The sequence below is a fragment of the Diceros bicornis genome, chromosome 15, assembly GCF_020826845.1.
Source record: "Diceros bicornis minor isolate mBicDic1 chromosome 15, mDicBic1.mat.cur, whole genome shotgun sequence".
Lineage (NCBI taxonomy): Eukaryota > Metazoa > Chordata > Mammalia > Perissodactyla > Rhinocerotidae > Diceros > Diceros bicornis.
This window is the reverse complement of record NC_080754.1, coordinates 26801957-26828294: the sequence shown is the minus strand read 5'-3', so window position 1 is coordinate 26828294 and position 26338 is coordinate 26801957. Positions and strand designations below refer to the sequence as shown.

At 36.0% G+C, this 26338-nt stretch overlaps 1 protein-coding gene across 1 annotated transcript; it reads left to right on the top strand.

The window, feature by feature from the left end:
* Positions 1 to 995: 995 nt before the first annotated feature.
* FYTTD1 (forty-two-three domain containing 1) lies at positions 996 to 26308 on the top strand. Its single transcript, XM_058555997.1, has 9 exons — positions 996 to 1214; positions 5209 to 5337; positions 12947 to 13095; positions 16851 to 16963; positions 18686 to 18782; positions 19202 to 19263; positions 20999 to 21073; positions 22071 to 22197; positions 23875 to 26308. The coding sequence occupies exons 1-9, from the start codon at positions 1112 to 1114 to the stop codon at positions 23971 to 23973; spliced, it is 954 nt and encodes a 317-aa protein (XP_058411980.1). The 5' UTR covers positions 996 to 1111; the 3' UTR covers positions 23974 to 26308.
* The last annotated feature ends 30 nt before the right edge of the window (positions 26309 to 26338 follow it).

Sequence of the window (26338 nt, the reverse complement as noted above, 5' to 3'; positions counted from 1 at the left end):
AATAAAATCAAGCACATTGTGCTAAGAACATACATGCTACTGTCCTTGACATGCCGAATACTATTCTTGAGTCTTTTTGAGTCCAAACCTTCCTCCACCACTAAAGTTTCTTGTATCCTTTCATAGGAGTGTCCTCTGCTGATTCACTCTTCTTATATGGTTATATTTTTGTCTTGGGGAAAAAATTAAGTATAGGGCACTGAGGAGGAGGAGGTAAAAAGAGAGAATATCACGTTTTGTAAATAGGAAATAAAAAGTTATTATGTAGGAATTCATCAAATATTAAGAAGTTTTCCTATAGGGATGATTAGAAAGAAAATGAGTCCTCCTATCAATGCCCAATGCAAATGAATTAGAGAAAACCGCAGCCAAATAAGCAGAGGTACGTACTTACCCCTCTCCCAAGGGAAGATGAGGTCTTAATTAAGGTAGCTAGTACCATGCAAAATGTTTTGAGAGTGCCGCTGACAAGTGGTACAGATACGGGAAACGTAAGCATTTACTTTTATTGGTAAAGTGACGCAAGAATTGTGACTGCAGCCTTTGCTTTGCGTCCAGACGTGGCGACTCGGCTTGCTGCAGGTGGAGGAGCTGGCCAGGGGGAAGAGAGCTGGGACGCAGTTCTGCAATCTACAGGCGCAGGGTTCCGTGCTGCCTCCGAGGCTGCATTGCGGTGGGGTGTGAAAAGTTCCCGTGTACCAAAGCTTAGGGGGCCTTTCTGTAGCAGGAGGGACTCGAAGAACACGGAGGAACTTGATCTCATCTAAGGCATGTGACTCTGAGGTGCTCTGGGTCGAGCATCCCCCAATTGGGGCTGAAAGTAGAACCGCTACAACAGCGGCCCTCGCAAGCGCCCAGAGCAGCGGGTGCAGTGTTTCCTCCAGTCCGGCAGGGGCCGCTAGGAGCGTGTCCCCGCGTGGCGCCGCTCTCGCCGGCCGCTCATCTCTGTAGCCCTCCCCACCCCGCCCGCAGCCGCGAGTGGGAGGGCGAGGACGCCGCCAGCACGCGTGCGCGCTCCCTCGGTGCGGCTAGTCTGCGTGCGTGAGTGGGAGGTGGCAGGCCTCAGCCTCTGGCCTTCTCGGCTGTGGGTCCCAGCGCGACGTCTCCAGTCATGAACCGGTTTGGTACCCGGTTAGTGGGAGCCACGGCGACCCCGTCGCCGCCGCCGAAAGCCCGCAGCAATGAAAACCTTGACAAAATTGATATGTCTTTGGGTGAGGAGCCGAGTTGGACCGAGTTGGAGCGGGGGAGGGTGTGGGTGGAACCAAGCACCGCGGTTTGTGGGGGAAGGGGCGGTTGGCCGCGGTTGTCGAGCGAGTTTTCTTGCGGGTGGGCGGAACCAAGTGAGGGCCCTGGGGACCGGGGATGGACAGGCCGGTGCGGGGGTCGAGCCTGAGGGGCCCGGGCGTCCCCGCAGCGGGGCTGTGTCTGAGGAGGGGCTGTGGGGGCGGGGGGCGCCCCGGGCCCGGAGGGGCGAAGGGTGCGGCCCCCAGGGGCGCTACCACTCGCGGGTGACCCGGCTCTTTGTGAGGAGCTCGGCGGTTCCCCCTCGAGCGTGTTGGCGGTGGGCGTCATCCGGGAGCAGGGGAAGGTCCGGCTAAGCCATCCCATCAGAGGAAGGCTCTTCGAGAGCCCAGATGGGGCTGCGTTCGTTTCCCTCCGCGGTTCCCGAGAAGGGCTGCTTGCCGTTTTCCGTGCCCGGCCTCTGCCTGGCGCTGTGGGAGAAGCGCAGAGACGCCTCTGAGAGTTGTCGCTGTGACAGGCGCCAGCCCTCGGGCCACCACGGGGCTCGACCCGGGAGCGTCTGTCAGACTAGCGCTAGGCAGGGACTTCGTCAGATGGTGCTTCGTTAGGCGGTGCTGGAACAGCAATTCCCCTTAGCCTGGCCTCAGAGTTAGCTAATTAGAAAAAAATGAAGCAAACACAGAGGGAGAGATTTACATAGGTTGACGGGAGCCCGGTAAGGCGTGGAGTCTAGGACATAGCGGGGTGGGGTGGTTCGGTGAGGATTATGTAAAAGTGGGAGGATCGGTGATTCAATTAAAAATTCAGACCGAAAGCTACCGAAGCACTAGTCTCTGTGTTTGGCTCAGTTGGTTTAAAAATAATCTCATTTTTGTCGGGATTCAAGTCATGGTATTAGATGTGGTCAGCTCTGTCTGCTGTTTCTGTGTTTCAGATATTCGAAGAGTACCTGACTAGTGGGTACCGAGGTGTAACTTTTCCGAGGATGGTAGTTTTCTTTTGTTGTGGTTTATCTGCACAGGTTTTAGTCAAAAGTCAAGAACTCTTGGTTTCTGTGATTGCCACGAGTCAGAACCCAGTATGTGCATTAAGTTGATCATCAGGAATAATAGGTTTGGCCTCAAGTCTTGTCTTACTGCCAGTCAGTTGTGAACTCTAAAGCAGAGAGAAATCTTTTGAGCTAAGAAGGCCAAGAAAAAGTATAACAACAAATATTTATTGAGTGCTTACTACCTGCCGTGCACTGGACTAAGCGTTTTATCTGTGTTAACTCGGTTTATCTTCATAATAACCCTATGAGGTTTGTACTCCTAGTGATAAAGAGCATGGAATCCAGAACCACACTATCTCAGTTCCCGTCCTGCCTCTGCCACTTATTCGCCGTGTGATCATGGGCAAATTACTTCTCAGTGCCTCCTCTGTAGAAAGGTGAATAAAAGTGCTTGTCTGCCTCAGAGGGTGGTTGTGTTAAGTGAGTCAATAGGCATGTATAAACTGCTTAGAACAGTACCTCGTACACAGTAAGCATTATATTTACGTATACACACTATGTAAGCTAATTGTTATTCACGTTTTACAAAACCTGAGGCATAGAGAAATTAACTTGCCCAGAGTCATACAACAAGTAAGTGGTGGAGCCAGGGTTTCAGTCTGGCTCTACAGCCCCAAGCTTTAGCTGTTTTAGGAAGTGTTAAACATGTATTTTCATAACCAATACATTTCTTAAGTTTCTAGGTTTTTTGTATGTATTTTCTTTGGTCATTAGGATGTTCAAATGAAGAACACTGAGGGATAATTCTCTAAGAAGGTAGATATGCAGTGCTGTGGATAGCTAAAATAGAGGTTGGTCTCTTCTCTCCAAGAACATATAGCATTCTGTCAGGTGCCTTTTTTTTGGTGAGAATTTTACAGAGATTGGATGAAGAAATGATATCTATTTTATACAATTATTATGCTTTGTGAATATTGCATTTTATTAGATCTGCAGAGGTTTTAGAATCTAATTTGGTTACCAATAGCTGGCCTTATTGTGGCTCAGTTTCTCAGTTTGAAAATGGGTATTATAGTACTTATTTCATAGAATTGTGAGAAATGAATACATATCAGAACAATGCCTGTTAGTACTACTATTATTATTATTGATACCATATATACCCCTAGTGTTATGGAAGAAACTTTTTTATAAAAGTAGCTCATCATAATGGATTTTTTTTCTTCTGATACCTACTCTGTCTACTCCTTGAGTAGCAGAAATCCATTTTCTTCTTTTAGATTGGAAGAATCGTCTCTGCCATAGTAGCTCATTTAACTTGAGGTTTTAGATAATAAAATGTTTAAATATAAAACAAACTTTTATGTTTGATATGCTTTACTATTTTTAATTTTTGGTTATGTTATACTCTATAAGGCTCTATTTTAAAATTAACCTGGTTAGTCAAAATTATACTCTGCTGCTTTTTTTTTTTAATGGTCCCCAGACCCACTTCATTTTTTTAGTGAACTCGCATGGCTCTGAGATTTCAGACTTCAGGTGAAGAATAAGTAGCATCTTGTAAAAGGAAAGTAGTGTTTCAAAAGTAGTGTCTTTCTAATTATAGTTTTCCCTTTCTGCTCACTTGGGATTTAAGTTCCTGTATCTGATATTCATGAAACCTTTTTATTTTTCAAAAAACTGTTTTTGAGTGTCTTTAACTTTGATGAACTCTTTTGTAGTTGAACAATTGATCTCAAGAAGATAATGAAGTACTTTGGGGAGGTTTGAATGATTTTATATGAGTATTTGAATGTGATTAAGAGTCTTAAAGATTGCAGATGGGTGAGGTAGAATAGTAATACGTAAGAAAGGATCCCTATCATCTATATTTCCTTCTTTGACTTCAGAAGAGACTAATGATATTGATATAGTTGTTAGACTATTTGTGTTTAGAGCAGTTTGGAGAAATAACTGAGGTTAATTAGTTTTGTGAAGTTTTGTTAAGCTGTCGACCATGTTCTATTTCTTTGGTTTATTTGCTTTATCAATTATTAGAATTAATATTGGAGTTGGGACTCTGGAGAAAGTGTTTGGATATTTCTAAAATGAGTATTTTTGGCTTCTAGTAATCTCCTTTTAACAAACATACATAGGAATCTAGAGTACATTTACTTTCCTAATCTTTACATTTTTCTGTTGTGAAATTAGAGCAGTGTGATGTTTGTGAATTACCTTGGGACAATTTGAAAGTGTTTTTGGAAATAATGAGGCTTAGATCAGTGTAGAAAGAAAAGGTAACTCTGGATTACTTTGCTAGAGGAGTAGAGAACCAATAGTATTTTCTTTTTGTACTATATCTTTTTTATGATACTTGTTTAATTTTGTATTTGCCATTTACATGTCTGTTTCCATCAATAATTTTAAACTTATTGAGAACAGGGACCATATTTTACTTTCATTTGTTTCTGTTACAGCACAGCTTGCCACCTATATTCATTGCACATAATATAGCCTCAATAAATATTTGCTGAATTGAGCTGAACTTAGAAATTTAGTGTTTTAATTGAGTGATTTATTTTTTGACTGGCTATGGTTTTGTTGAAAGGTGGTCATCTTTAAAAACTAGATACTTCTGTGATTGTGAAAAGTAAGTATGAATAATTTCTGTAATCAGGCTTTCACTATTTACATTTATCAGGGAAAGAAATACTATGGATAACAGCAATCTTCATTAATTGGTAGATCTGCTTTGGGCTATTGATTTTAACTTTTGCTACAAAACGTTTTTTCAGTGCTCCAAGTATATTGGCTGATTTGAGCTTTTATCTTCTTATCATTATGAAGATAGATATGAAGATCATATCATTATGAAAAAGCCTCTTATGAAAGGGCTTTCAAAGTAGAAAAGAAGTTAGGGACATAGGAAATCTACAGAGTAATTGAGTCATTAAGTTAAAATGAAAATAACTATCACACTTTCTCTATCACAGATGACATCATCAAATTGAATCGAAAGGAAGGAAAGAAGCAGAATTTTCCGAGACTAAATAGAAGACTCCAGCAAAGTGGTGCCCGGCAATTCAGGATGAGAGTACGGTGGGGAATCCAACAGAATTCTGGTAAGTTTTGCAAGTAAGCTTTAATAAAGAGCTGTTATGTGTGAGTTCATAGTATGCTATCTTTAGTACATACTTAAAACATGGAGGAGATATATCAGTATCCTTTGTGATTTGTATTTCCTCTACTCCAGTTTTTGTTTAATCTTAAAATCTGGTAAACATTTAAGTTGCCTTAAATAGGTGATAACACTGTTTCTTAAAAACGTTGTCATTTTAAAGTAACCTCAGTATATAAATAGTTTAAATTATATCGAGGGCTATAGAATGGTAAAGGATCTTGGGCTGGCCCTGTGGCTTAGTGGTTAAGTGTACTTGCTCCGCTGCTGGCAGCCCGGGTTCGGATCCCTGGTGCACACCAACACACCGCTTCTCCGGCCATGCTGAGGCCACGTCCCACATACAGCAACTAGAAGGATGTGCAGCTATGACATACAACTATCTACGGGGGCTTTGGGGGCAAAAATAAATAAATAAATAAAATTATAAAAAAAAAAAAAAGAATCGTAAAGGATCTTAACATATCGTGAGGTCTCTCCTTCACAGTTAGATGTTCCTTTAACAGTCTGTCTGATGGATGACTGTATGACTCCAGCTTAAATATATTCAATGAAAGGGCATACTGCCTCACAAGACAACTTACTCCGTTATTGGAGATAGCTCTGTTTACTAGAAAATTTTCTTAATTTGAATTAAATCGTGTCTACCTATTAGTTCTACGGAGTTATAGGAAGTAAACTCTGTTTTCTGTATGAGAACCTTTTAAATATGTGGAGACTACTATTCTGCATAGAAAATGACTTCCAGACTCTCTATGTTATCATCCAGGGCCTTTGGGATTTGTTAAATCCTCCCAAGGTTACACTCAGAATTGAATGTTTTAGATATGATCTAAGGATCTTGGAACTCTACATATACAGTTATTTTTGGTAATCTGGAAGCTTATTTATTTATAACCATCTCGTTCCAAAATGGATTTAAGGCAGTAACTGAACACTGTTAATTATGTATGACTCATTAACTTTTCTAGCAGTTATATCAGTGTTTTAGAATAAACCTCTGTTCATATTTTAAAAACTCTAGATCTTTTTTACACGTAGGAAAAAATATTTGATAAACCAGCTCCCAAGTTATTATCCTATATGTTGAAAAACATAAAAAATAATCTCCAATGGGTCGAACATAATTAGTTCTATGTTTAACAGCTAATATGCCAGCATATCCTCAAAATATGTCTGTAACTGAGATTAGAACCTACAAAAAAATTTATTCTTCCCTAATAATTTCTTGAATAGCTGAACCCAAGCGAGTAAATTTTGTGACAGGTATTTGGCTATAGCAAATGAATATTTAATTCCAGTGATTTATATTTTAAGATTTCTTATAAATGTTATTCAACATGACTATATTTTATATGAGTTGTTTTAAAATAATTTCAAAGTTCATAGAAGCCAGAAATATATTCATTTATGCTAACCATACATTAAATACCTGATAAATGCTCTGAACTGAGCAGGTTATTAGGGTACGTAAAGATGTGGTCTTTTACTTCAGTAGAGTAACAGAGATAAGTTAGATAACAGAGATCAAGATAGAAAACATAGAGTTGAGAAATGTTATAAGAGGGGGCCGGCCCTGTGGCTTAGCGGTGAAGTGCGCAAGCTCCGCTACTGGTGGCCCGGGTTCGGATCCTGGGCGCGCACCGACGCACCGCTTGTCCAGCCATGCTGAGTGCCATGCGTCCCACATACAGCAACTAGAAGGATGTGCAGCTATGACATACAACTATCTACTGGGGCTTTGGGGAGAAAAAGGGGAAAAAAAAAAGGAGGAGGATTGGCAATAGATGTTAGCTCAGGGCCGGTCTTCCTCAACAAAAAGAGGAGGATTGGCATGGATGTTAGCTCAGGGCTGATCTTCCTCAAAAAAAAAAAAGAAATGTTATAAGAGAAATTCCGATAGTACTATAGGACTTGAGAAAGGGATTTTGTGCTAAGAAAATCAGTGATGATGTAATGGATAAGGTGAAATACAACCTGGTCCATGAAGGATCAGAAAAGCTTTCATTTTATGGGGGTTATGATCTGAGCCTTGAGATACATGATGTCTAGAGGCAGCTTAGGATCTTGTAAGATTGAACTTGCGTTTGTATGTTCTCCACTTACATGTGACAGGGCCTAAAATAGAACAGCTGCTGCTGTCACTGAATGTGCAGAGAGATATGGGATTGTCTTAAACTCTGATTGGTTAGAAGTTCAGATTTCCACATTGTAATGTCAATGAGGATGTTAGCTTGAGATAAGAGAAAAGTAGGACAGCGAGCTCTTGGCAGATACTCAATAAATTATTTTTGATGGCTTAACAAATACGTGAATAAAGTCTTCCTAATTCTGTGCCCGAAATATAATTTGGTCACTCAATAAATACTTGTACAATGTCCTTCAGTGGTGGAATACTGTACAGCAGCAGTTCTTAAAGTGTTGTCCAGGAACCCTGGGGAATTCCCAAGATTCAAGGGGTCCACAAGGTCAAAAATATTTTTATAATACTAAGACGTTAATTGTGTTTTTACTCTTATTCTCTCATGAATGTACAGGAGACTTTTCCAGAGTCTGAACGTGATAATTAAAACAGATTGAGTGCAGAAGCAGATATGAGAATCTAGCTATCTTCTATTAAGCCGGACACTAAAGAGATTTGGAAAAATGCAAAACAATGCTACTCTTCCGATTAAATATTTTTGTTTTGTAAAATAATTGTTATTTTTCATTAAAGATATGTTGTTTGTCCTACATATAGGGAGTTTATTACTCTTATTTTAATGAAATAATGGTTTTTAAATGTCTTAGTTTTCATTTCTAGTATGGTAAGTATCAATAAACATGAACTCACAGAAACAAAAACTCTTTGGCGTCCTCAATAATTTTTAAGAGTATAAAGAGGTGCTGAGACCAAAAAGTTTGGTAGAAGAGACAAGGGATATTTGTATATTGCTTTGGAAAGGAGCCAGTAATATGATTGCATACATTCTGTGATATGACGTTTCCCAGAAAACTTCTCAGATCTTCATGTAAGTGATCAGACTCCAGAAATTATTGAAGCAAGTGGATGTGGCTTTGAAAGAAATTCATGAAGGGTTTCAAAGGAAAGATGAAAATTCGTGTCTCTAATTTTAGTTGTTCTTAGCCTTGGTTACACCTGTAGAGCTTTGTAAAACAGACTGCTGCTCTGGCTCACTCCATTTCTACTGAATCAAAATCGGCAGAAGTGGGGCCTAGGGATTTTTTTTAAAGCTTCATATGTGGTTCTGATACATGGCTAGTGTTAAACTGCTCCTCTAGTGGAGCTGAAAATGTGAAGGGATCTTAATAGAGGTAGTAGTTGAAATAATGAGAATGGAGATACTCTGGAAAGACAGAAGAGAACTTTCTGGAGGGGCTAAATGGATGAAAACTAAGAAATGACTATTGTGTTAGATTATGTCTTTAGTACCTTTTCATAGTGCTTTTTAGAATATAAGGAGGTTATAGAGGAGAGTGAGAAGGGAGAGAAACTGGAGCAGTACATATAGGTCTTTCTTTATAAAATGTGCAGTGAAAGAGTGAAAAATAAAACCGTTGCTAAAACTGAGTTACAGCTAGTGAAGTTTGTTCAAAAATAGAACGGGGGGGGCAAGGGATGATCTAGGTTTGCTAGAAAGTAGAGGAGAAGAGGCCACTGATAAGAGAGAAATAGATAGTGGAAAGGATGAGTATGGGAACAATGACTATAACAGTCAGAAATAGAAGGCACCCAGGAATAGAATTCTATCCCTACTTTTTTCCTTTTAATTAATTATATTTTTTCTCATGATTCTTTCTCATCTAAGCTTAAAACTTTGGTGTATTAACAAATTCCTCCTCTTTTTAATCTTTCTTTTTGCTCTACTAATTCATTCATTCTTTTGGAGTACTTTCACATTTCTTTGTTCCTCTCTCCAGTTCGTCTTTATCATATCATGGTTGAGTGCTGCAATAGCAACTGAAATGATCTCACTGCCTTCTCTCTCCCTCTTTCATTCACTCTTAAGATACTGCTTCTAGACTGATGTAATCTGATCTTGAATTCTGTGACCCCTCATTCCTTGTCAAGTGCAGTCTTTATCCCCACTTAAAGCCCTCTGATTTGAGCCTAACCATGTCCATTTACTTCTTATCCTTTCCCCTAGACTGTCTCTTAATATGCTGTGCCATGTCTTTTTACTTGTCACTTCATATCTATCTATCTATTCAATAGATCTTGTCCATTTTGTAATACCTAGTTGAGAGCCCACTTTTTCTGTAATAGTTTTTTTTTTCATCTTTGGAAATGTACCATAGATTATATTCTGCCTTTTATTATTCTTTAGTTTTTATATAGCAGTTTGGAAAAGTGTTCAGTTTTTAGAGCCACACAGACTTGCACTTAGATCATGCTATTTTCTATGACCTCTGGGTAGTCACCATTCTTCACCTCACTTTGCTTACCTGCAAAATTGAGATGTTAGCATGAACCTCATCAAGTTCCCATTTAGATTAAAGTACTCAGCATAATGCCTAGCTGCTTTGTTATTTAATACAAATAAAAATAGCAAGTAGTTGTAGATTTAATTTGAATGTACAGCTTCCCCCAACATGCCTAATCTTCATTTGGTTGCAATTCTAGAAGAAAATCACAGAGCAGCAATAATTTGATTTTAGAATTTAAGGAAAAATTGTACTTTATTGCGTTTTTTCTGATTATAGAAGTAGTAAAATCAGTACCATTAGGACTGAGGCAGAGCACCCGAGAAAGGAACAAATCTGGAAGAACTCGTAACCGTACTGAATTGTCATGCTAGTGAAACTAACTGGGAAGCCATCTGTGAGTGCCATGCAGCTTTCACTGGAGGATGAGCGGGGCCACAGCTGTGATGCTCAAGACTAGATTTAGACAGATGCCTAGGGCCCAAAACTTAAGGCATCACTCACACTCAGATTTTGTGCCATAGGCGCCTCTCTTGCTTCACTATAGTCTTGGCTTGCGGGGGAGGGATAATGAGTGCCACTGTGTGTCCTGCGCCACAGGAACAAGCCTTGAGGTGTACACTGAATCCTAGAAGAAAAGCTCCTTGTTCCTCTAGAGTCCCTCCAGCGCCCTCTACTGACAAAACTTAACATTGTGCCAGCTGGTATGAGAAATGTTCCAGTAACAGCAGCAGGGCAGTAAAGAATGAATTGGGAGCTAAAAGACATTAAATTTGTAAATGGTTCAACCGTCATAATATAACAAGTTTACCTGTCTTGTGGAATTTTGGTCTCAAAATGGGTACACCATACAAAAGCGTTCTGGAATTAGATAAGTTTGAGAGCAACATGTTATCCCAGTCTTAGAGATTCATCACACACATTAGTCCTGAGAAATCCTACAGTGAAGAAAACTGTTTTACTTTATTTAGTTTGACCATGAAACTTTTATGTTGGAAGACCTGTTACCATACTGCAGATGTGTAGTAGTATACAGGATACCATTCTAAAAACATTCCCACAAAAATTAGAGTTAAGGTAAGAATGCCCAATATCACAGTTGTTACTTAGCATGGTTCTCTGGAATTTCTGGTTGTTGGATTAAGAAATAAAAGACTTTGAGGTGTAATTATTGGAAGGAATAAGACAGTATCATTAGTGGGTGAGATATGATTGTCACTCAAATCCCAAGAAAATAATTTGAAAGACTGTTAGAACTAATAAGTGAATTCAGTGGCATGGCTGATTAAAAGGTGTTAATTAAAACCTCAGTAGCTTTCCTAGGAATGACAATATGAAAATTATTGTTAGAAAAAGGATCTTTTTTATGATTGACAACAAAATGTATGAAATACCTAGTACTAAGCTTAGAAATGTGCAGGACCTATAAGAGGAAAAGCTTAAAACTTTACTGAGCCAATTTAGTGGCAAAAGAAGACTTAAATAAGTGGAAAGACATACTATGTTCCTGAAAATTGTAAATATGTCAATTCTTGAAAAATTAATTATAAATGTAATTCTTAAAGCATGGAAGGAAATTAGAACTTGACTGTAGAAAACTGATTTATGAACATGACAGTTCGTGCATGGAAGAATACAGATAGCCAAAAAATGCATGGAAAATGTTCATTCTCACTAGTAAACTACCAAATAAGACAAGATTGTTTTTAAAATGCTAAGTGGTAAAGATTAAAAAGAATAATTTTTAGAGTTGTCAATGATATGGAAAAAGTGGCACCATTATGTTCCTAGGAATATAAATAAATATAGTCATTCTGGAGGGAATTTTTACAATATGAATCAAAATCCTTAGGAGTTTGCTTTACTCTTTGATACAGCATTTCAACCTCTAGAAACTTATATCTTGAGGAAATAATCCTGGATGTGTATAAAAGTGTTATCTATAGTGTTATTGCAGTGTTATAATAGTGTGACATCAGAAGTAACTGAAATGATTAGTATGAAATTGGTTGGATCAAGTATGGCACATTGAAAATGAAATAAAAGAAATTAAAGACATAGGATAATACTCACAATGTAGTCTTAATGTATACTACAAAGTAGTATATAGAGTATGAAGTGTGGTCGCTAGAAGATGGAGTCAGTCCACCTTCTAGGTACTTGGTACTACAAAATTGTGAATTACCTCATGTGATAGTCTTTTGAGTTGCTTAAAAATAGTTGGAACTAAACATGTTAACTTTTTAAATGTATACATACCAGTAAAAGAAAAGACTAGAAAGACTTAGAATGAGGTGGTGGATAATAGGTGACTTTTATTTTCTTGTTTGTACTTCATATGTTTCTAAGAATTCTGCAGTGAGCACATTTATTTTTTCATAATTATAACAAAGTATTTAAATAGATAAGATACATAATGGAAAAGCAAAGTCAGTCATGTCACGTGCCACAGTTATTAAAATATATCCATTAGAGCTCACTGGGAACTTGAGCAAAAGCAGTTTGAATATAGTAGGACTAAAAATAAAGAAGCCAGATTGCAACGTAGTAAGTAAATGGGAGATAAGATAGTGATTCCACTCTAGATTAACGTCATCCAATAGAAATAAAATGTGAGCCACATATTAGTAATATATTTTATTTAACCCAATATAGCCAAAATACCATTACATCATATAATGAATATAAAATTACTAATGAAATATTGCACATTCTTTATTATACCTCATTTCAGACTAGTCGTATTTCAAGTAGTCAGTGATCACATGTGGTTAGTGGCTACCACATTGCACAGGGAAAGTTGATGCTGTCCTATTTGTTGAGACAGGAATGCCAAACAAAGGATGGCTAGAGGGGAAATGTGAATCCTCTGGTCCTTTGCAGTCCATTACAGCAACAGAACCCTTTCTAATGCAGCTTATTGCCTCTTAAAAAATGAATATTTTACATAATTCAAAAGAAATATATATAAATAATAATAATATAAGAAATTCACAAATAATTATAAGTAAAAAATAAAACACACATACCCTCCACCCTGCTTAAGAAATAGAATATCCTGTGACTTCTGTGCCCCTCAGTGGCACTCGTAGATAGATATTTTTTCTTTTTTTTTCTCTCTCCTACAGCTTTTGGTAAGAATAGTCTGAGCCGTAGAGGAAGAGTAATACCTGGAAAGAGACGTCCTTATGGAGTTATCACTGGCCTTGCAGCCAGGAAAGCAACTGGAATTCGAAAAGGAATTAGTCCTATGAATCGACCACCTCTAAGTGACAAGGTAGGATGATGGCTTAATCGTGCGTCAGATACCCTTTTCCTTTATTTGTACTAATATATCTGTGAATGAGCTTGAGAGAACGTTTTATTTGAATACTTTGATTTTTTTTTTTATGTAGTACTTTGGGACTTACATAAAAAATTTAATAACTAAATAAAAATCATTGTCATTCATGAAGAATACCTAAACTTCCATATTCTCAAATATAAAATTTTTTCTTATGGGTTCCTGACTTTCCCTATGTGTGTGTGTGTGTGTGTGTACAATTTTTAACAGATTATTGAGGTATAATTTTATACTATAAACATCGTTTGTTTTAAGCATACAATTCAATGAATTTTAGAAAATTTACAGAGTTTTATAATCATCAAAGCAATCTAATTTTAGAGCACTTCTATCACTCTAAAAAGAAATCTGATGTCCATTCACAGTTGTACCTCATCATGTGCCTCAGGCAACCACTAATCTTTCTGTAGATTTTCTATAAATTTGCCTTTTCTGCACCTTTCATATAAATGGAAATTATATAATAATAAGTGGTCTGGCATTTGGGCATAATGGTTTTGAGGTTTATCATGTTGTAGCATGTATCAGTACTTCATTCCATTTTATTACTGAATAATATTCCGTTATATGGATATACCATATTTTGTTTATCCATTCACCAGTTGATAGACATTTTGGTTATTTCCACTTTTTGGGTATTGTGCATAATGTTGCTGTGAACATTCACCTATAAGTCTGTATGGTCATAGGTTTTCATTTCTCTTGAGTACATACCTACCCCCTAGTTGATATTTTTAATTAGAGTTACAGTTATTTACCCACCATAAGTTAACTACTTTTCAAATTTTAACTGAAGTTTTATTTACATCTCAATGAATAATTTTTTTTTTTTAAGATTTTATTTATTTATTTTCCCCCCAGAGCCCCAGTGAATAGTTGTATGTCATAGCTGCACATCCTTCTAGTTGCTGTATGTGGGACACGGCCTTAGCATGGCCAGAGAAGCGGTGTGTTGGTACACGCCTGGGATCCGAACCCGGGCCGCCAACAGCAGAGCGCGAGCACTTAACCGCTAAGCCACGGGGCCAGCCCACAATGAATAATTTTTGAATTGGCTAAAGCATTCCTTAAAATAGTTTCACAAATAGTTTTTCTTCTAATTCTTATGGCTCAGACCTTATGAACCACCAAAGAATTTAATTCTGTTTTTCAATCCCTTTGGTTTCTCTGATTATGAAAGTAATACATACTTGTAAAAATATTCAGTATATTCATTCCTTAAATTATCTTAAATATGCACATTCTGGTTAAAAACCACACCTGTCTTAGATTCCCTTAACTTCAATTCTGCCAACAGCTGTTCTCTCCTCTAAAACTTCATCACAAGATTTACTGTTTAATTATTGGAAATTAGAAGACATTAATGAGATGTGGATACTGTAAGGGAGATTGGGTTTAACTGCTAACTAATTACTTGCTCCAGGAAAAATTTTAAATTACCACGTGTGGTAGTCTTTTGAGTGGTTTGAAAATAGTGAAAATTGAAAATTTTAAATTATTCTATGCTAAGAATGTACTGAGTAGATTTGTTTTGAGAGAGTCAACTTAAAATATCTGTCGAGTTGTGTTTAAGTTCTTAAGGGATTCTTCTATTGGAATATATAACTTTGTCAATGTCAATTCTGTTTTCTTTTCCCTTTTGGGTTCAGAATTACCCCAAAGTGGGATTATGTTATATTCCATAGAACTTGTAACTTAACTCTGATAATACTAAACCATTTAGAATTTCTGTGAACTTAAAAAAATTTGAACTTAAAAAAATTTGTTGTTGCTGCATGTATTATAGCAGTTATTTTCTGCTAATGGGTAGTTTTAATCATTTATCTGACTTTGACAATTAAAAATAAACACCTTATCTCCATACTATGGAATTCTATTTAGCAATTAAAAAGGAATAAATGTTAATACACAAGACAGCATGGGTATATCTCAAAACATCATGCTAAGCAAAAGAGATCAAACACACAAGACTGTGTACTGTGTGATTCCATTTATTTGAAATTGTAGAAAAGGCTAAACTATAGTGACAGATCAGTCATTGCTTGAAGGGGTGGGAGTCAGGTGAGGGAAGGGAATTGACTGCAGAGGGTCACGAGGAAACGTTTTAGCGTGAGGGCACTCTTTTGTATCTTTTTTATGGTTTGGTTACATGATTATATGTAGTTATCCAAATTCCTCAAACTGTATACTTAAAATTTTATTGTATGTAAATAATACCTTGGTAAAATTAACATAAAAATAAACTAAATACCTAATTTCTTTCCCTCAAGGAATAATTTTTTTAATCAAAATTATTGATTAAAAGAAAAACAGGGGGCCGGCCCCGTGGCTTAGTGGTTAAGTGAGTGCGCTCCACTGCTGGCGACCCGGGTTCGGATCCCGGGCTCGCACCGACGCGCTGCTTCTCTGGCCATGCTGAGGCCGCATCCCACATACAGCAACTAGAAGGATGTGCAGCTATGACACACAACTATCTACTGGGGCTTTGGGGGGAAAAAATAAATAAATAAAATAAAAAAAAAGAAAAAAAAAAAGAAACATTCTTAGGTATACTTTTTTTAAACACATTTATACATACATATAAATTCTAGATCCAAGGAACACAAATTCACCGTGTATTAATGGATTATTATAGTTCTATTCCATGTATTCATCATTTAACTAATGTTGACTGAGTACCCACTGTATGCTAGATGGAAGGGATTCTGCAGTAACTCAATATAAAATCACGTGATTATAATATGGCAAGTATTTTGAAGGAAAATAACATATGACAACAGCATCAAAGAAGGAACTTTCACATTTACCTATAAAATGGTCCCTGATGTTATTATTAAAGACAAAATACAATGCTTGGAATAGGCCATTAATCTGATTTTGTAGCATCTCTCTGATGCTGTTAATATTCTTTATCCTTGTCTTTACATTTACTTCTTTTCCGAATGTTCATGAAAATGAAGACCTTTATAATTTTTGCATTTTATAGTCAATCAACATCTTGTCATATGCTTAAAATGTAAGGGAATCTGGATTAAGTGTAAGATATATGGTCCATATTGTCCAGAACTTTTGAAAAGCCTTCATGGAAAATATGGAAACCTGAATTAGGCTTTAATGATGGATTGAATTTATATATGTGGAGGGAGAAAAAGTAGACATTTCCTGTGCTTGTTTTCTATGATATTAAATTTTCTTAATTCTTTTTTTTCTCTATAACCATTTCTACTCGGGCCTCTTTGCTATCACAACCTCCTCTTTTTGTCTTTCTTACACATTTTTTTTTTTGGAACTTGGCCCTCTTATCCCTTCACTTGATATCAAAAATTGTGTTTATATAAATGATTCCCTAATTTATATCTCTGGCTCTCTGATTCTTCTCTTGAGCTCCAGAGCTATGTTTTCCCGTCACCCATGCATCTCCCAGAGCACCTCATACTGTGAACATATCCAAAATAGAAAAAATTTATTTTTCTGTTTGAATTCTCCCTTTGTTGCAAGTATTTTAGGTATAGTGTGGTTGTTGTCTTTTCGGTCACTAATACTGGAAACATTCAAGTCATTTTAGCTTCTCTGTCTCTCTAACCTGCACGTATAAGCAGTCCCTGGCCCTTCTGCCTCAGAAATGTTTATTGTAGTAGGATATATGGCAAAAAGCAGTGGGATTAACATAGTTTCTTGCCTCCTGATAGAATATAGAAAGATACTTTCCAGCATTAAAAAGGAAGGCAAACCTTCTGAGACAAAATGAAGTGCAGAGAAAACCAGTTGCAGTTCTCAAGAGACCTAACCAGTTAAATAGAAAGTAAGTACTCAAATATAAGACAGTAGTATGTTATCCTGCCTTAAAAAAATTACATTTCTTGCACCAAGTCTTCAAAGAAATGGATTTGCAGTGATTCTTGTAATTATTTGGTCATTTTCAAGACAAATATTTGGGATGTCTATCTGAACATCCAACATGGCAGCATTCAGTAATAACTTTCTTAATTCTTAGATCCAGTGTTATTGATGAATTTAACTAATTATAAACTTTTTAAAAAATCATCACTCTGGGGGCTGGCCCCATGGCATAGTGGTTAAGTTCGCCATGCTCCGCTTTGGCTGTCTGGATTTGCAGGTTTGGATCCCAGGTCCAGACCTACACCACTTGTCACCTGTGCTCCGGTGGCCTCTCGCATACAAAATAGAGGAAGATTGGCATAGATGTTAGCTCAGGGCTAATCTTCCTCAGCAAAACAAACCAAAAACATCCCTCTGTGTCTTTATCTCTCTTGATATATAGAAAAAATTTCAAAACGTGATTATTTTGGTAAAAACACCTCAGCCAGAATTATTCAAAATTGGGAGTTTTGAAAGCTGAATTTGTTATTGAATCTCAGTGGCTTTTAATAGAACAATGTATATTATTTGTGGAAAAAGCCAACTAGAAAGAATTCTGCATGAATGCTTCTTAAGCTGAAATTATTTTTATATTAAGTTGAAAGGCATAACAAAAATTTAAAAATTATGACCTATTGTTATGGCATTCTATTCTCTGTACGGATACAGTGGGCAGAAAGGAAGTTGACAAGCTGTGAAGTTTCCTTATTATTTCAGTTTCAAGTACCATTTATTCATTTCTTATAGAAGATAATTCAAAACAAAAAAACCCTGAAATGAAGTCTTTGTATAAATGGAGTGGCTGAAATTGCAGTTTTTCTTTAAAACTATCATCTCTTTTTTTTTTGGAATTTTTTGGTACCTTTTGGAAAAGGGCAACTTCTCAAATAAGAACTTGTCAATTACATGAGCCATTAACGAGCCATTAATAAGCCCACGTTAATGGGGCTACCAGGGAAATTTTGTATTTGAGCCTCTATAAGATGGGAGGTAAGATTATGTAACCTATTAAAGCACTTAACTATAAAAATAAATAAAAATGAAAATTTGTTTTCTCCTATTTTACCAACTTCCTCTAGAAACTAGAGAGGAATTAGTGAATGTCAAGTAAAACATATTTGAGTATGTTGTTCTGTGCATGAAAGAGAAGCAGTGGAAGAGTGTAAATTTCTCTGTGATTTATATTAACACATAAAGGTTTCTGAGTAAAGGAGGAAAACTGGAGTTGTTATTTTCAAGGTTTTCTCTTTATTTTTGGTTTTCAGCAGTTTGACTATGATGTGCCTAGATGTGATTTTCTTTGTGCTAATCCTGTAAATAAATCTGTACATTAATGTTTTTCACCAAATTTAGGATTCAAAGTGTCCTCAGAGGAGTGCTTATATGTTGGAATATTAGGTACTTGAATATTTGAAAGATATATTAATTCAAAATCAACTAGGTTATGTAATATGCTACAGCAGGAGATATTTGTAAATCAAATCTCAATAGCTTTGTGTAAATAAGGAAATAGTTCAGAGTGTTTATGTTATAGTACACCTCAAATTTTTAGCCTATCAATTAAACTATTTTTGCTTCTTTTTTCTCAAGATGTTTGAAAGTTAAGTGGCTCAGACTATTCATGGTATATGTGTTTTTGTTGCAGAAATAATATTCCAGCCAGTTTTACCAGGAGTGGAAATAAATTAAGTCATCAGAAGGACACTCGCCAGGCAACTTTTCTTTTCAGAAGAGGCCTGAAGGTATAAAAAAAACTCTTGGTGATGTTTTCTTTTTACCCAAACAAAGGATCCTGAACATCTGCCTTTAGTCTTCCTCAATCATAGGCATGGCCCGTGGTTGAGGTAGGGGTTGGGTTTGGGATATGGAGAACATGACATTAGATTAGTTCTTTTTTTTTTATCTATTTTCTTTTTTGTTGTCCTCGATAGTAATGTCTTATAAGAATTTAACATGTTATTTAAGAATAAATGTGTTTTTACCACTGGTTCTGGTATAGGAACCCCAAGAAAGAGGTGTTGCCAGAATAGGCACATGCCCCTCTCCTGCATTCATACATATACTATACCACACTGGGTTATAAGGTTCCAGAGCAGGATAGCTCTTTGGATTCAAATCCTCTGCTTTCTGTGGGATCTACTGCTTTTTTTTTTCCCTTCAGGTTCAGGCCCAGTTGAACACAGAACAACTGCTAGACGATGTAGTAGCAAAGAGAACTCGTCAGTAAGTTTCAATTTGTTTTTCAAGATGTCATTTCAAAACTCCCAGAATACTAGTGACCCAAATTACTATGTGCCCCAATCCAAAAGAAATTAAATGACACCCAAAGTAAATTAACCATTGAGCCTGGAATAAATAAATCTTATTTTGTTTTTTGTTGTTTTTCCCCCAAAAACCTTTTGTGTTTTCACATTTCAGTATTTTAACAGTTTTAGCATCAAATACATTATTCTGTTTTAAAATTTTTTTTGCCTATTTTTCCATTTTAATAAAACAGCTCTTTATTTTCTATAACTGCTTTTATACAAATGAACCTATCAGGGAATAAATAGAAAATCCAATAGAGCTTTTAGAAAAATTATAAACCTTTAAAAACAAGAAGATATTTTTCCTTTTCACATATTTTTTCCCCCTTACCCCCATAAAGGGTTTTAAACCTATATTTTTGTTAGAATTACACTTCCCATGTGTGTGAGTTGTAACGTTCTAAACCCATCAATATGATCAGGTTTGGAGATTGAACTGTTTAAAGTTATGGCTACTTTTTGGAAAATTAAACATGGTAATGGTCCAAATATGATGCCAACTAAAATGGGGCATGATTTTGAGCAATTGGAGTGTAAGAAAGGAAACTATTTGAAGTTGATGCTGGCAGTATTCTTTTGCACAGGAGTCGTGACGTTGGAAACTGTAAGGAAGGAAATGATAATCATAGCCTATTTGCTTCTGCAGTGAAAAATTTTTACTTAATCGTAATAATATAAATGCTGTTTATTTGTTTTTAACTTTGAGAATCAACCTATAGGACAAAGCACAAAATACTTAATTTGGTAACAATCTAATGTAAATGTCGGATTTTGACTAACATAAATAGAAGAGTAGAGCTGATAAAAAGTAGGTGGTACTGGGCCGGCCCCGTGGCTTAGTGGTTAAGTGAGCGCGCTCCACTGCTGGCGACCCGGGTTCGGATCCCAGGCTTGCACCGACGCGCTGCTTCTCCGGCCATGCTGAGGCCGCGTCCCACATACAGCAACTAGAAGGATGTGCAGCTATGACACACAACTATCTACTGGGGCTTTGGGGGGAAAAATAAATAAATAAAATCTTTAAAAAAAAAAAGTAGGTGGTACAATGTGGGAGAAGAGGTGGAAGGAAGGAATAGAGGTACTACTGTCCTTTCATACAAAGTGGGGAGGGGTGGTGTCAAGAGACACTACTAAAAGAAAGAGATTTAAGTATATTTAAAGTTATAATGGAAGTAAAATAGTGGTATAGCCATCAAAACATTTAGGAGTAGGTAGGGAAACTAGATGATAGTGTAATGAGCTAAATCCTTATCATAGCAAGATATTATTACATAAGCATCTTGTTTAGCTAAGTGGAGGTAACCAGCAAGCAGTAAAAACAGGAAAGGTTAAAAGTGCTGCCTCTGGGAAGCAGGAAGGGGGAGAATAGTGGGGTAAAGGACTGTTGCTTTTCATTAGAAACCTTTTTGTATTATTTGATTTTTTTTTTTAGTGTGCATATATTTGTTACACTGAAAAATAGTTAATAAATTCAGGTGTCCAATTCCTATATCCAAGATGGTGATTAATTATATCATGATGGGGCCCAGGTATCTGTATTTCTTACAAACTAAGAAAAAGTAATGGCTGCATTAAAATGTATGCTTTTATGTGGAATACACTATAGGATTTATAAACTTATATTTTAATGAGTTTTGGTTTTTTGAAACTAGATGGCGGACTTCCACTACAAATGGAGGAATTTTGACTGTATCCATAGACAATCCTGGAGCAGTGCAGTGCCCAGTGTAAGTCTTTTCTTTATTGTGCAAAAAGTATAACCTTTCGATATGTAAGATGATAGAAAGGTGTTGTCTTCTGCTCAGAGTATGATGTCCAAGTTAGAATAAACCGAGACAAGAATAAAAGTACAGTCATGCACTGCATAACAATGTTTCAGTCAGTGATGGACTGCATATACAGCGGTGATCCCATAAGTTAGTACCATATGGGCTAAGTGTGTAGTAGGCTATACCATCTAGGTTTGTGTAAGAACACTCTATGATGTTCGCCTAATGATGCATTTCTCAGAATATATCCTGGTCATTAAGCGATGTGTAACTGTAATACTTGTGGTACAAAATGGGAATAGTATAGTATAAAGTTAAAAGTAAAAGCTCCCTTGCTTCCTGGTTCTACAGCCCCAAACTTAACAACTTCATGCTTTTATTTTAAAAATTCGGTGCATGTATAACAAATATATGTACATCTATTTTTATGTATACCTTCTCTCCCTTCCCCCAGTATATTTTGGACATCTTTACTTTTCAGTATATATAGATCTGCCTTCTTTTTAAAGGCTTCATAGTGTGTTCTTTCATGTAGATGGCCTTAATGTAGTTCCATTCCATTATATTTATTACATTATAAACTTTCTAGGTTTTTTGGAGTTTTTCATCCAGATATTTTAATGATTAAAATGAAAAGAACATATTATATATGATGAGTCTCTAAGACTTCAGAGGTTGCTTTATTTTAGTAGAAGATCAAGACTTGGAAATCACCAATCTTTGCAAATTGTTGAAAAGTTTATAGTTTTACTTAAAGAGGTATCCTGTGAGTGATTGTAAATGTTAGTCTCTAGATTAGTCAATCAAGAACCAGGTACTTTTTTTGAGAACACAAATAAAATAGCCCTAATACATTTGAACATGTGTATGTGTCGAGATGTCTTATGCACTGAATGATTTATTTTTCTCTTGATTGTTAAGCTGGTCTGATTTCGTTTTTATATTTTTCTAATAGAACTCAGAAACCACGATTAACTCGTACTGCTGTACCCTCATTCTTGACAAAACGGGAGCAATCTGATGTCAAGAAAGTTCCTAAAGGTGTCCCCTTACAATTTGACATAAATAGTGTTGGAAAACAGGTAAATTTTTTTGTCCTGTATTTCTTTGGGCCATTTACTGTGAATATTTTAATTAACAAAACAAATAATGTAACGAATTAAATAGGGTGTCCTAAGACTCCTGAACCCTAGGAAACCACTGATCTATCTGCTTTCTGTCTCTGTGAATTTGCCTATTTTGGACATTTCATATGAATAGGATCATATAGTATGTGATCTTTTGTGACTGGCTTCTTTCACTTAGTGTGCTGTTTTTAAGGTTCATCCATAGTGTGTTAATATTTCATTTTTTTTATTGCTGAATAATGTTGCATCAGATGGGTATACCATATTGTATATATTCATTTATCAGTTGATGGACATTTGGGTTTTCATTCTTTAACTATTAGGAATAATGCTCCTCTGAACATTCATGTACAGGTTTTTATGTGAGTGTATGTTTTCATTTCTCCTTGGTAAATACCTAAGAGTGGAATTTCTAGGTTGTATCATTTGAGAAACTGCCAGACTATTTTCCAGAGAAGTGGCTGTGCTATTTTACATTCCTCCCAGCCGTATGAGTGTTCTAAATTTCTCCACGTCCTTGTCAACACTTGTTATTATCTGTCATTTGATTATAGCCATTCAAATGCGTGTGAAGTGGTATATTTCACCATGGTTTTCACAATTTTGTATTAACCTTATATCTTATGATCTTACTAAAATTCACTTACTACTTTTAGTAATTTTGTAGATTCCTTAGGATTTTCTATGTGAACAATCATGTCATTCTCCAGATTGCTTTCTAATCTTTAAATCTTTTCTTTTTCTTCTTTATTATAATGGCTAGGACCTTCAGTACAATGTTCAGTAGAAGTGGGAGAGCATGTATCTTGCCTTGTTCCTAAGCTTGAGGAGAAAGCATTAAATGTTTCACCATTAAGTATGATGTTAGCGTTAGGTTTTTAGTCAAGTCTCTTTATCAGATTGGGAGAGTTTCCTTCTATTTGTAATTTGCTGAGCATTATCATCATGAATGGGTGTTGGATTTTGTCAAATGCTTTTTTTGTATCCATTGACATAAGAATCTGTGGAATTGAAGATATGTAGTATGGACAGAAATTTGACCAAATTTATTTTGCTTATTTTTATTTTATTTTGTCACTGTTGTTACTTGCCTTTCAGAAATGAGGTATAATTTGTGTGCTTACTGTTGTTAATCAAAAACCAGATTTTGATTTGAATTTCTGTGATGAACTCACAGAAATTTAAGGAAATTTGTTTCCAAATATTCACAAGTCTAAATAACTCTTACTTTTATCAGAGGGATCGCTAGAGTTGATGGCACTGTTTGCAGAGCCTAAAAATAATTCAGATAGAGAAATCTTTGGATGTATGACTTGTAGACATTATAGTATATGTGTTTTACATAGTGCATAATGTAGGCATTATAATGGTCAGGAGATAGGGGTTCTGAGTCAGACTGCCTGGTTTAAATTCTGGAGCTTCAAGGAGGCAAGCTAACTCACTTCTCCAAACTTCACTAAATTCACCTATTTCATATGGTTTTTGTTAGAATTAGATGAGTTCATACACATAAATATTCAGGAAATGTTGGCTATTGTTACTATGAATACCATTATGATCGCATTATTGTTCCAAAGAAAATATGGCTTATGGTCAAGTTGTTAATTTCTTGTTTTGTTTTCTCTTCTCTAGACAGGGATGACTTTGAATGAGCGATTTGGGATCCTGAAGGAACAAAGAGCCACTCTCACGTTCAACAAAGGAGGAAGCCGCTTTGTAACCGTGGGATAGATCCCATGTCAAAGGGACTTTTGAGTGATGACTCTGTTTTAAAAGTTGAATTGCTTGAAGAGTTCATCACAGAAATTCAAGAAACTTTATTTCAAAATATTCACGAGGCTAAATAACTCTTATTTTTATTTTTGAATTTTTTTTCTTTTTTAACGTATAAATAATGCCCTGAAAGAATAACAGGGAATATACCTATCTGTTCTTAAAGATTTCATGGTTGGCCCAGATAGAACAATTCTCTATTTGACTTCTTTGGTTCCTCATGCAGCAGAAAGAAGACAGAAAGATAGAAACTGATTATTTTTATGATAGTGGTATTTAGGATCTCATCACCTTTGCCCATTTTTTACACTTTGCCATGGTAAATCTTGGTCTTCAGAAATATGAATAGATCCCTTTGTTGCTGTCACTTATCTTTTAATAGTGTTGATATAATAAGTGCAGTTGACTTTTCTTCATTAGAGATGAAAAAAATTATTAGAATTGCAGTTTTGGGTTTTAAGATTTATGGAAATATCTAGAACTTGGTTGATTTTTCAGATAACGTTAGGTTAATCCTCCAGAGTTGTAAATCTTTAATACTGAACTTTTAACAGGAAATGTGACTGTAGGCATTAGTCTCAGTTTAAAATGTTGGTGTTTAAAGACTATAAATGTGTGTTTACAAAGTTAAGAGCATTGGAGGAGAAGGTCCAATGTAAAAAGCTGACAATTTGTGTTTAGTAAATGAAGAAAGTATGAGAGGAAGTAGCAGGTTGAATACAGGTAACTGAGGTGAAAAACTTTGAAACCCAGGTTATAGGTATATTGTTTGGATTTAGTATAGTCTTAAATCTAGTGTCCCCAAGGAATTCTTCAAATAATATTTAGAAGAATTATAATTATTAAAATGAATTGAGTCCCTTAGATATTTTGATAGTAAAATTAATAGCCATAAAGTCCTAGACTTTCTTATTTTGAAAAGTTAAATTTTATAAGCTTTTAAGCTTGCTAAGTTAAACGATATACAGTTCCAAAAACAAAAATGTACTTGTATATGTCACACACAAAAAAATGCAAAATGATGATAGAGTTAGATTGTAACCTTGTTTTGTCCCTTTCACTCTGATTTCTTGTGTAAAATTCAGGCATTCATGATGAGAAAAGGGTTTTTTCCCCCTCACACTCTGGAGTGGTAGGAGGAGTTAGTCTGTTGTGCCAAGTTAGTACTAAGAGTCCTCAGATAGTTGTATACTATAAGTTGTGGTGTAATGCCAAAATGCAGCAAAATATTCCAGCTACAAGTTACAAGTTTGGTCATTTTGAAGCTTAACCTTTTGGTTTGCTATAATGTTAAAACCTCTAAGTAGGTGTTAGTTTCCCTTGAGTGTAGTATTAGTGTTGATTTTCCCTGTAAAAAAAAAACCAAAACATTATTGTTCCTGCCTGCCTTTCATTATAGACTAGACTTTATTGTTGTCTCTCTTGCTCCTTGGGTTACTTGGTTTATGCTAGCCACGGAAAGCTATCAATAACGGTTTCATGCTTATACCAAAGAATTAAATCTGATCCTTAATATCTGGTATTTTGCCAGTAAGTCTACTGATAAGGGATTATTGGAAGCCAGTCACACAATTTGAAAATAAACTCTAATCTGTCCTTAGGCCAAGGACTCATTGCAAAACTTTTTTGCAAGTGTGAATGCTTAGATTTGATCCCTGAACAGTAAATTTTAGACTGGTTTAGAATTACTTGTAGCTTATTTTAAAGCAAAGGAAAAACAACTGAGCATGAGTTGCTGTCTTTAGAACAGTTTGTGAAAATACGGTATAAAGTTTTCATTTTCTTATTTTAAATATTATTGTACAGAGCTATTATTAATGCCTTTTTTTTGAAAACCTTAAAAATTGCCCCAAATATTGACATTAAGTGCATCAAACAACAAAGTGTCTTTGGTATATTAAACTTTTGCTCTTCATGCATCTGTCATTTCATTTTCTTTTTAAATATAAAATTTTTGCCTTTGTTACAACTAAATTAAAATTCTTGAGTGTTAACATGTTGTATATAAACGAAAGAATATGCTTTGTTGGAGGAAAATTTCCTTTCTGGAATGTGGTTGTAGTCATCCTTTTTTGGTTCTTTAAGTTTTTTTTAAAACAGGATGCAACTTAAAATTTCCTTTGCATCAAGGTGTATGCAAAACATTGATGCAGTGCATCACAAAATGAAAGTTTGTATTTAATGAGGAGATGCTTTACACTGTACTTTTTGGTGTTTTTTTGGAAAAGTTACATTTAGATCTATTCTGAAGCTGTTCATTTTTAACAAATAAAATGTTACAGGTCTCACATGATTTATTCTTAGCTATAAAGATTGAGTTGTG

Bases quoted from the DNA above. Each gene is read 5' to 3' on its own strand.
- FYTTD1 (XM_058555997.1), top strand. From the start codon at position 1,112: ATGAACCGGTTTGGTACCCGGTTAGTGGGAGCCACGGCGACCCCGTCG. The intron at 13,096-16,850 runs GTAGGATGATGG...GCCTCCTGATAG, and splicing joins GACCACCTCTAAGTGACAAG to AATATAGAAAGATACTTTCC. The intron at 19,264-20,998 runs GTAAGTTTCAAT...TTTTGAAACTAG, and splicing joins GTAGCAAAGAGAACTCGTCA to ATGGCGGACTTCCACTACAA.